Source organism: Enoplosus armatus, chromosome 23 (assembly GCF_043641665.1).
Source record: "Enoplosus armatus isolate fEnoArm2 chromosome 23, fEnoArm2.hap1, whole genome shotgun sequence".
NCBI lineage: Eukaryota > Metazoa > Chordata > Actinopteri > Centrarchiformes > Enoplosidae > Enoplosus > Enoplosus armatus.
Genome location: NC_092202.1, coordinates 5729216 through 5741222, shown reverse-complemented (window position 1 = coordinate 5741222; position 12007 = coordinate 5729216). Strand labels below are relative to the sequence as shown.

Sequence of the window (12007 nt, the reverse complement as noted above, 5' to 3'; positions counted from 1 at the left end):
AGCAGCAAATTACTTTATTCATATTGATGATTGTAAATGGTCTTTCTTGTTGTTGACGCTATCTGCAGGTTCAAATTGACAACAAGGATGAGCCCTGTCCGTTATAACTCCCCCTCCTTCATCTTTCCTTTCCCCCCTCTTCCCCTTGCTCTCCTCTCTCAAAGCACTTGAGAGTTTTCTGCTCCTGCAGAAATTGTCTACACTCACTGCATTCCTGCTTAGCCCAGTTTAGTATTTGTATGCTTTGCTTTACCCTTTGTAAACCCTTTTTTGTAGCAATGACAAAATATGTTCCCATGCTTCCCATGTGATGTATAAAAGATAAATAAAACAATGGCGATGTGAAGAGGAGACCTGTTTGTTGCTCGTCTGTGTTTTTTGGGGGCTTTTGGATTTTTTTTGTCTGGGTTCAGTTTAAGCCTGCATTTCTGTGAATTCATTTATCTGTTTAAGTATTCTGTTTGCATGACTCTTATTCTGTGTGCGCCTGCATGTACGCTGTTGGTCAGTTTTCGCTTGTTTGTTCCAGCTCTTGGTGTGCCTGGATTGGTGGGTCCTTTGTCTGGGGCGCTGGGCTAGCTGTCTCCTAATTCTGCCTTTTTTTGCCCTCAATGTCTTTTAATATGTTTCAGTTCCCCAGTACTGTGTGTGTGTGTATGTGTGAAAAGGATAATCAGAGCCTGTATGAGTGTGATTGAGGGTGCAGCTGTAGAGGCCGCCACCTCCCTCCCCCCTCTGCCTTCCCCTCCCCTCTCAGTGTCATACGCTCTTTCATATGCACTCTTTCATTTTCTCTTTCATTTCTCTCCCTCACTCTTTCTGCTCACCCCCTCACCCTGTCACCCCCTCACCCCTGTACCCCCCCCCCCTTCCCACCCCATGTAATGAGCTGACACACAGGAAGCTCTAATCCTCACACAATGCCACCCCTCTTCCCCCCAGAGTGACTGGGAGCGGGACAGGGGGCAACAGGGACCAACCTGGCCCAGCTGTCCCCAAAATGGCCGCCTTTAATCCCTTCAGTTTTTAGCCTACAGGGGCTCCCGAAACCATGACAACCGGTAACCAAGGAAAAGAATGCCCAGGGCAGGGAGTGGGACAAAAGGAGTGAAAGGAGCCATGTGTGAGAAGTTTGTCCACATGCGTTCGTGGGCGACAAGGGACGTGTCTCAATCAAAAAAAAGGGGATGAAAAAAGAAAAGTCATTTTAATAGTTTTCATTTTAAGAAAGATGCAGGGAGGTAGAGGTGAATTTAAAAGTCCACAGGTGTGATGGTGCTTTGTTGCATGCTTTGATCACACATTTATCACTCATCAATAAGCATTAATCAACTCTCTGCAGACATCAATTGTCTTCAGTAGGAAGGACAAAAGTTTTTGGAGGTGTTAAAGGTCATGCAATACCCACATTTAGCCTACAATTAAAGAAGAATCAACATTTGGAAGACAAAGAAGTTGTTGTATGCCACATTGGCCATTCATTTAGGTGATTTTGGTAATTACAGCTGCCATTTAACTGCAATGTGACTATATCCCCAGACCAGTTATACACAAAGAAGTGATGTGTTAATTGTTTTTTCTTTTTTTGCTTATTACAGAATTTTTTATTTGTTTATAATGCAAAATAAAATTGTAAAACATAGGAATGAAACTTTCAGCAAACCCTAACCCTAAAGTCCCCATATTTAGCATTTGTAAGCAGCATAAACATATTTAATAAATGGTTTATAACACATTGTAATGTAGCTTTAAGCAGATATAAGTGTTTATTAATGTAGTTGTCAACAACTACTCCTACAGGCTACTGTAATAAATTACAATACAGTAAAACACAGGTGTAATTATATAAATAATTATAAATAATCGTAGAAGTTATAATTGTTGACAGATACTGTGCATTATAAAACACTTAAAAATAACCTTATAGCTGCTTACAACTACATTATAGTGTGTTATAAACTGTTTATTGAATGTTTGTATACTGTTTATAATTGCCAAATGGGGGGCTTAAATTAAAGTGTTACCGATATTTGATATTTTCTTTCAGGAGAGCTTTTAAAACATTTTTTTTTTTTTAATGAGTCACATATTTGTATTGAGCCTGTTGTTGGCACAAACCAGTCAGGAGAGTAGCTTTTATGAACAAAATACTGACGGTATTCTTCCACACACTGTACAAGTGTAGGTCCACCACACCACTATGAGAAAACTGAGAATAGATACCAGTTCCTACACATACTTTCTAAAGTCTCCTATTATGCTTTATCAAGCTTTGTGTTGTGATTTCTCTGAAGAATTTGTTCTTGGCTCTTTCTTGTAAAAAAGAGCTTGATCTCAGCGAGACTGAATCCAATTTAAACACTTTGTGGGGATGTTAAAAAAAGGCCTGTTGGAGTCAGAATCAACTCTGAGTCTATGTCCTTCACTATTTTTTTAAGTCCACAAGAGGGAGCTATGATCCATAGTTTAGTCACCCATCAAACAAGTTAAGATCCTCTGACAGCACATACTGTTTTATTTGCATTATTTTAAACTAATATCATTATTGTTTTTTACCTGCACAGAAATAATGAACCTTTGCCCATGTTTGTTTTAATTAAATTGTACTCAATTTATACTATTAGTAGTTTTCTTTTTTTCAAGCAAGTCCCTTGCATTGTATCTTATCACAGAGGGATTTTAGATATTTAAATGCAGACTACTCTCACATCAGTGGAGGATCACTTTAAACACATCTACTTCTCAAACATGTCCAGACCCTGTAAGAATAACTGTATGGACTTACAGAGTGTCTTTGGTACACCCTGAGAGTGAGTTCACAATTCGTCTTCTATTATTTTAATAAAACATATATTGTTATCCCTGAACACGTTGCCTTGCTGTTTCAGCAAAGGTTTATCAAAGGACTACCGGTAACAGTTCAGCTCCTCCACCGATGATGATAACACCTGTTTGATGTGCGCGATAATTTAATTAAAACTCTGTAATTTCACAGAGAAACTCACTCACGAGACACAATGCGAGGCAATTAACCCCCCTCCCTCCCCCTCGTTTCCTTGGAAGTAACGCGTTAGAAACCAGAAGTATATAAAAGCCAAAGAGGAGCGCAGAGCAAAGTCAAAACAAGAGGAAACAGCAGAGGAGGAAGACGCACGAGGAGGCTTCTTATTGGCTGGAGCAGAGGGAAAGAACAATGAGAGCGCGAGCTGGCGAGAAGAGGTGAACAAAATCAGAAATCATTTAATCATTTATTTGGGATCAATTTGGACACCCAGGAGGAGACAGACACGAGAAGGTGAGTCCAGAAACAGCTGCTTCTACTTTACTGTCTCTACGTAACAAGACTTTTCCTGATGATCCATGTAGATGAACCGCTCACACAAGGTAGTTACAGTCAAGTTTACAGCACAAGCTCAAGCCTATTTATCATTTATTAACCTGTGATGTCACTCCAGGTATGCCTTGTTGTCTGTCAGCTCTGTAGGTGAAACTGCATCCTTGAAATCAAATCAAGTGAGTCCTCTCTGAAACTAGTGAAGTGACCAGAAGAGTGAAGTCTTTTAGATTTAGCCTCATTATCATGTCAAAAGGAAGATGTAACAAATCAAAATAGCCTTTTTTATAGGTAGTGGTACAAGTTAGGCAGGGCCCGGATATCCTGCAACCAGGTGATGTCATCCTTCAGACATAATTCTCCCATTAAAGAAACTCTATCATCCCTAAAAAGCTTCAGTCACTTAAAAAAAAAAAGGGGGGGGGGGGGGGGGCTGAATCATTTCACTACACCACTTGAGTTGAGAGGATTTTCATGATCCCAGGATGTAACCTTGAGTAACTCATGAAGGACTACTTATCAGTAGCTTCTGGACCTTGCACTCCCTTTTCTGCAAGAGCCTCACCTCTCAGTTGTCTGTGTTACACGTTTGATCACATGCAGGGACTCCTTCTCCTTCGCAGTCACTCCTTTGGTGACCCCACGTGCTGCTGATCTGCTGCTGTCGGTGCTGCCTCGAGGTATCTGAACTTTAAAGTCACTCTCACTAATGCTTGTGTCTAATGCTCATTCTTAAATATACAGTAAATATGAATTACTTATTTAGCATCTTCTGTTGACTTTGCTCATCAAGAAATGCTTTAACAGACATTTTTGGTGATTTGAAGGTGAAGTCACCTGGGTTAAAACTTGGACATGTTTGGTAGAGAAGTGAAAGTTTTTAGTTTTACGAAACAGCTAAAAGAAAACTTACAGATTGTCTTGAAATCACCTTGAAACAACAGTTAAAGCTCATTTTCAACCAAATATATTCTGGACACTTAGACATCTTTTCACCCTTAAATCACCCACAAATGTGTGTTTTTGGCCCTGACGTAGCTCACCCTTTCTCATTCAAAACTCCATTAACAGTTTATTGAATTTAAGGCACTTCATTTGTAAGTGTGTGTGTGTGTGTTTGTACATTAGATTTTGTGAAGCTGGAGCTGATCAACGCCGACTGACATGAACTTGTTGAAGCCAGTCATGCAGAAAGGTGAATGAGCATGCTGCCCAGCGTGTGTCTGTCTCATCATCAAACTGCAGACATGCTGAGAATAATGAACTTTGGAAAACATGTGACCGGCTGCTTTGCTGACTCTCTCACTCTCAAACTGTGGGTGTGTGTGTGTGTGTGTGTGTGTGTGTGTGTGTAGGTAGATGAGTGGACTGGCGGGCAGCTATGAGTGAAAATGTGTGTGTGTGTGTCTCAGTAGGTAATTCTTCCTCAGCTAGACGTATGGTTACTAATGAAGAGTCTGTGTTTTCAGGCATGTGGCGTGTTTGCTCCTCTCCCCCTCTCTCTGTCAATACACTCAACCTTAAAAGGCCATTTGCCGTGTGGCCTAATGGCTCTCAAATCCACAAAACTGCTCTCAAATCCAGCAGCATGTACGCCAGTGTGATTTTCTTTGCATGTTTGTTCCCACATTAGCACCTGTGGCACATAGATATATTTTTCTTTGACTAGATTTGGACAGAATTGAAACAACACAAGTATTTGCTGTATGCATGCTAGGACAAATCAGTCTCCATGGTAACAGCATCACTGATATGACCTTGTGTGTTTCCTCTACAGATGGCAGGAGATGATCATAGATAACTGGAGGGGGAAAGTTGAAGTCTTCAGTCTCACATCAAGAAAAACTCTCCATTTGTGGCTGAAAATTTGCTCAGAAAACAGTTTATCTTTCCTAATTAATAATTAAACCACCAAATCACGAACAATGGCATCCTACAGCCCCGCACCAACACAAGAGGCGCCCAATGGCGGCCCCCCATCTGTGAAGTCTGAAGGCTCAGGGGAGTCAATGAAGCTGAAGAAGGAGATCTCCCTACTGAACGGGGTCTGCCTGATCGTGGGAAACATGATCGGCTCGGGCATCTTCGTCTCACCCAAGGGCGTCCTCATCCACAGCGCCTCCTACGGCCTCTCTCTGGTGGTGTGGACCGTCGGAGGGATCTTCTCCGTGTTTGGGGCCCTGTGCTACGCCGAGCTGGGGACCACCATCACCAAGTCGGGGGCCTCCTACGCCTACATCCTTGAGGCCTTCGGGGGTTTCCTGGCCTTCATTCGCCTGTGGACGTCGCTGCTGATCATCGAGCCGACCAGCCAGGCCGTCATAGCCATCACGTTCTCCAACTACATGGTGCAGCCCATCTTCCCCACCTGTATAGCTCCATATATGGCCAACAGGATGCTGGCTGCTGCTTGTATATGTAAGTACACATGTGGAGTGTGTGACAATGTGTATGTGTGTGTGAGACACTGAAAGAAAGATGAGTCAGTGTATAAGTGAGTAAGTGACATACAGAGACAGTGATGATGTCTGACACGGTTTAACATCTAAAAGAGAGCATGTGAGCTTTACTGAGACTAGAGAAGTGAAAACGGTGACACGGCTGCGGCAGTCAGCAGGTCTGCAGCAGAAAGACTCAGATGAAAGAGGAACTGAACGACCCCTAAAACGTGTGCACCACTTAGGAAAAGTAAGGGGGAAAAAAACTTTTACTCAATCTCAGAGCTTATTTAGAAATCCTTGGACATGAGGACTTGAGTCACAACTTTTTTTTTGTTGTGGGAACAGCAAGAAAGTATTAATAAATGCAGAAGTAAGCTTTTTACATGAATGCGGCCCAGATTGCCGAGGTAACTAGACCACAATGGCACGAGAAAGAGCAAAGCTGACAAACTGAATTAATCAAACTAACAAGATCGCTGCAAGAAGTCCACAAAACTGCTCACTGTGGCAACCGAGCACAACTTTAGAGGCACAGAAATACCAACACTCAGGCAACCAGACAAGAAGTCAAAGACTCACAGGGAGCTTATTACGGTAATATCTTACAGCCAAGCCCTGACATTCAAGATAAAAAAAATATGCATGTTGTGCTCGTTTTCAATAAATATTACTCATTCATCCGCCCACCCACCTGCTGATAGCTGTGAAGTAAAGTCCTGCAGTGAGACTCTGACCTGAGAGGCTAACAGGAGCTCAGCGCAGGAGAGGAGCTCAAAAGCAAACCAAACACGCTTCCTTGTAGTGAAAACTTTTACTCACTGGGAGATTATGATAAGCTTTTGGTCATAGTATCATTGTTAAAAGTTATATATTTATATCCAAATTTTTTCTCAACTCTAGGCAGAACTTTTCATGAAAATGTACGAGAGCAGAAGTTGGTCCAATTTCTACGGAAGCCCATTTGAGCCAGGATGTAACGTTCTGCATGATAAAAAAAAGTCAAACCTATTAAAATTAAGTCATAATTTTGACATACTATATCATAATTTAGTATCTCAGAATTATGACTTAGCAAGTAAAAACTTTGACTTAATATCAAATACTTTTAAATGGTACATCAATATATTGACATAATATCTCATTCTTTAGTAAAAGTAAAAATCTTGATTTAGTATCTAATAATTATGAGGTAGTACTTTTTATCAGTTCCAACTTTTCATGCACATTTTTTTCTTTTCTTGGCAGAAATGGGCTTGATTTACTACTTGGAAATTTCACATGATTAATATCTGCAGTTGAATTATGAAGTGGGAAAGTCGGTGAAAGGTTTGCCTCCCGAGTTTCTGAGTCACGTGACAGAAATAAAACCTACATAAAGTGTTTAAAAAATCTAAATGTGTATCCGTCAGAAGTAAGAAAACACCTGCTCATTCGCTCACTCAATAACACGTAAATTGAACGCTTTTTAGCAGCCGTCATCCAGAGTGAGTTCACTTCACATCTGGACCATATTTGACCTCCGCTACCAGCAGCAGCCAGCCTCCCAAACTCGATCTCACACCTCCCACCCTTCTAACCTTTCACTGTCAACACACCACGCCTCTACTTCTGTGTGGCAAAGTCTCCCCCTCCATCGCTCATCGCTGGTCGCCTATGTCCGGGGTGGTTTGTGTCTTGTTGTGTTTGACCGGGCCTCCTGTGGGGAACGGACTTGTTATGATCCTCTACCTGTCAATGAGGTGGAAGATGATAGTGTTATGATTCGTCCCCTCACTGCGGCTGAAGGCGCTCCGGTGGTCGACGTTGGGGAGAGGGCAGTGACATAATCCTGTTTTGGTCTCTTCTTTAAACGTCTTGAGTGATGTTGAGAGATAAGTGTAGTCATTGAGTGGACGTCCTGATAGAATATGTCCACTCAATGACGATTACAGGAAGTGTAATTTATGTGAAACCCGCTCCTTAACAACTGGATCGTTCAAAATGACCTCACTATCTCCATGTTTATGAACCTCATGTGCTGATAAAGAGGCCAAAGAGAGAGAGAGATAAGTCACAGAGAGAAGCAGGAAAACATGTTTCCCAAGAACATCGACGCTGCTCAAAGTGAAGGAGGGCAATGAGGGTAAAAGCAGCAGTTGAGACCACTTTTCGATCAGTGGTGGTTTCACAACGCTCCTTTTAAAAAGTTGTCTGATTTCCACGGCTGTACCTGTGTGCACTCATGTGCGTGTGTGAGAGAGGTTGTATGTGCTGCACTCAGCTGTTTCCTCGTCTGAAAAACAACAGGCCAGTCTGCTTGAGTCAGCAGCAGCGCTTCCTTAAATCAGCCATACTCTCACACGGAAACACACACTCAGTTTACAGAGCAAATGTCACCCACTGAGACTGTTAAAGGATATGTTTCTCTGTGTGTGTGTGTGTGTGTGTGTGTGTGTGAGTAATTCTAATAAAACAGAAATCCTTGTTATTGGGTTTCCAGCATATCACAAAACAATTACTGCCATCAACTGGTTACCTGTCACAACATATGACGCCTGTTGCAAGAAATCTTGGTGTCCTGTTTGATAGCAGTTTATGAGCAACATATCACAAACTTGTCCAATCATGTTTTTATCACCCCAGAAATATCGCAAAAATAATAATACCTATTTGAAAATGTAGCTATGTGTAATTTATAGTGCTCTATAAATAAAGTTTATCATTATTATGAGTAATATATTTATGTGTTTGGTTGCTTTGGTTGCTTCCCCTTAGGCTTGCTGACCTTTGTGAACTGTGCCTATGTAAAGTGGGGCACCAGGGTCCAGGACTTCTTCACCTACGCTAAAGTCATTGCCCTCATCGCTGTCATCATCACTGGCCTGGTGAAGCTCGGACAAGGTGATTTATACATGACATCTGCTGATGGCTATTTCAAATATTTTAAATGATGAGCTCAAGGTAATAATTTTATAATAATTTCATAAATAATTGCGTTGGTGTTTTCCAGGTCACACACAGAACTTCGAGGGCCTGTTTGAAGGCTCCTCTCAGGATCCAGGACACCTTGCTCTGGCTCTGTACTCAGCTCTGTTCTCCTACTCGGGATGGGACACACTCAACTTTGTCACAGAGGAGATCAAGAACCCAGAGAGGTGAGGAGACAAAGCTGACATGAAAGCGGGATGATGGAAGTTGTTTAAGAACATACAGGAGCTGATACGTAGAGTTATCATTCACTTTGACAGTACGCCTGCTATTTTGTACTTCTTTATTTTGGATCTGAAATAATACTTCACTGAAACCTGGTTGATAGTCAGGTACATGGTTTTCACTGGACTGGAAAGGTATGGAAAATTGTAATTTGTAAAGTAACTAAAGCTGCGTAAGTACAAGTACCTCCAATTTGTACTTGAGTAAATGTATGTAGTTACATTCCACCACTGAGGACTACACATGTGATTGGATCACAAGCCTCTCCCAGAGTTCCCAGGCAGATTAAGTGACAAACACCCCCACCTTATCACGATCCCCATCCTCCCCTCACCGGGTCGACGTGCTCTTGACCCACACTCTCCTGAGTCTTTCAGCCTCTGTGTCTCATCTCTTTTTGCTTCCCCCTGCTGTTTGTTTGTGTGAACTACAGGAATCTGCCGCTGGCCATCGCTATTTCCATGCCCGTTGTCACAGTGATCTACATTCTGACCAATGTGGCCTACTACACCATCCTCCCCATCAATGCCATCTTGGACAGTGATGCTGTAGCTGTGGTGAGTGCATATAATCCTCAATAAATCACCTCACTTTGGCTCCATATTCATCGAGTGCAGCTTTACACCATGTAATCTTCTCCTTCCAGACGTTTGCAGACCAGGTATTCGGTGTAATGAACTGGACTATCCCCCTCGCTGTGGCTCTCTCCTGCTTCGGAGGACTCAACGCCTCCATCCTGGCTTCCTCCAGGTGAGCGATTGCATCTGAATGTTTTTTGTTGTTGATGTCACTTCATCCCAGCATGTGTCCATAACTCATCACCGCTCTGCTGCATATTTTTGTGTCTCTGAAGGCTGTTCTTCGTGGGCTCCAGAGAGGGCCACCTACCGGACTACCTGTGCATGATCCACGTCCACCGCTACACCCCCGTCCCCGCCCTGCTCTTCAACGTCAGTCAGCCCTTACCATCTTTTATTCCCTGTTGTTTAATGGTTTCATTATTATTGCATCTTTTGGAAAACCCTCCCCACATTTCGCAGTCTTGACTTACGATGTTTCTTGTATGTCTCTGCAGGGCGTCATGGCTCTGATATACCTGTGTGTAGAAGACGTCTTCAGGCTGATCAACTACTACAGTTTCAGCTACTGGTTCTTTGTTGGTCTGTCCATTTTGGGGCAACTGTATCTGCGCTGGAAGCAGCCGGACAGAAAGAGACCGCTAAAGGTAACTTAAAGATATCGTCTGTTTATTCCACACATCCTTCTTCCTTGTCAAAACCTGGCGCCTACATTACTCCCTATGCAACTCATGCAACTTTTTACTTAGTTTTATATCTCTCTGTTTGACTATTCCCTTAAGTTGTTGTTTTATTCCATGGTGTTATAGCTATTTTATTTTCATTTTGGGTTCTACAAACTAAATTTTCATTCTTACACATTTGACCGTAATCTCACCTCTTCCTCTCTTCCTCCCTCAGCTCAGCCTCTTCTACCCCATCGTTTTCTGTCTCCTCACCGTCTTCCTGGTGGTGGTGCCGCTCTACAGTGACACCATCAACTCCCTGATCGGCATCGGCATCGCCCTGTCAGGAGTGCCCGTTTACTTCCTGTGCTGCTACACTCCGGCCAATAAGAGGCCACTGCAGCTACAGAGGTTCATCGGTAAGAGAGCCGCAGGATTCTGTCACAGTTTTGTCTTTGTTGATTTTTAAAGCAGGGCCCTCAAACTCAAATTACCTGTGGGTCCCTGGGCAGGTTCACTCCTAGGTGGACTGCTTTAACACTTTTTTTTAAAACAATAATTACACTACTAAATGTTAAATTTATAAAGATTTTGATGCTTACATTTTGTAGCCTTTCTTGGAAAATAAATAATTATTGGACAAAAAGCCCATAAAAGAATAGAATTTGCAGGCATTCGCAAATTTGGGTGGTATTCATTTGCGTAATTTTGTTTAGTCAACTAAATTTAAAAAACTGAATCATCTATGAAAACGTTGCCACAAACAGGACACATGCTAAGGGTGATTGATCTAACTTCTTGGAAGGAAGCCACCTGAAAAGGTCTGTTCTGGGAACTGCAGTGCACCCTGGGGATTTTTTCCAGGCATAACATGCTTGCAATTAGTGCTCAAGATGGCTCAGTCAGGTTGCGTTGCTAATGTGGTGCTAATGTTTACAGCTGGATTCCGGCTAATAATTGATAAACAGGTTGCCTTAACTTTCCTCCTGTCTCCACCTCTTTCAGCTAAATCCGGCGTGCTGATTCAGAAGGTGTGCTACTCTGTCATGACTGAAATGGACAATAAGGAAGAGTAGATGTTCAGTTTTAACACCCTGCTGGAGACCGACGACGCACAAACATAGAGGCTCAACCTGAACTCAACCTGGACAGTCGCTGCCGCCACGAGGCGTCGATGGACGAACATTTGGGCTTGAGATGGACCCCAGCTCTCTGACCTGTCAATCACCTCCCAGTGATAATGTTAATAAATGTGTAAATGACGGTGCCCGGGTGCTTGTTGGCAAGACATCACTCTAGCTGACTGAGACTTCAGAGAGAACATTTTAATGCACTCCTGAAGAAATCAACACCTGTTTCTATTACAGAACAGTCCATATTAGTAGAGAATTATTTAATTGATATGTCAAGTATTTTGTGTGAAATTACATACATGTAATACCTTTTTTGATTTTACTGGAAGGTGGCAAATTATTATTATGGTTGACTTGTTTAAGTGGACGGGAGAACATCTTTGAAACTAAAAGCACTGCTGACCATAGACACAGCCTTGGTATCATTATTATTATTATTATTAATATTATTTGCACAAAGAACATCAGGCAGTAAAAGACACTAGAATGTTTCCACATTCACTAACGTGGATAAAGTTCATGAAAGGTTTCATACCGTCAGCTGCGAGGTCTAGTGAAGGGCTATTTTTACACAAATGGACTAATTTTCTTCTGCAGTGTCTGACTCAAACATGAGCTGTTAAATGTAAAAGAGTTTGAGACAGTTGAGCTGCAAACACGTATT

General features: G+C 42.2%; 1 protein-coding gene across 1 annotated transcript; it reads left to right on the top strand.

Moving 5' to 3' along the window:
- Positions 1-5259: 5259 nt before the first annotated feature.
- slc7a7 (solute carrier family 7 member 7) lies at positions 5260-11286 on the top strand. The gene is made up of 9 exons (XM_070929478.1): positions 5260-5752; positions 8530-8655; positions 8765-8909; positions 9401-9524; positions 9614-9717; positions 9821-9917; positions 10043-10192; positions 10446-10629; positions 11216-11286. Exons 1-9 carry the CDS (start codon positions 5260-5262, stop codon positions 11284-11286), a joined length of 1494 nt encoding a protein of 497 aa, XP_070785579.1.
- Positions 11287-12007: the final 721 nt, after the last annotated feature.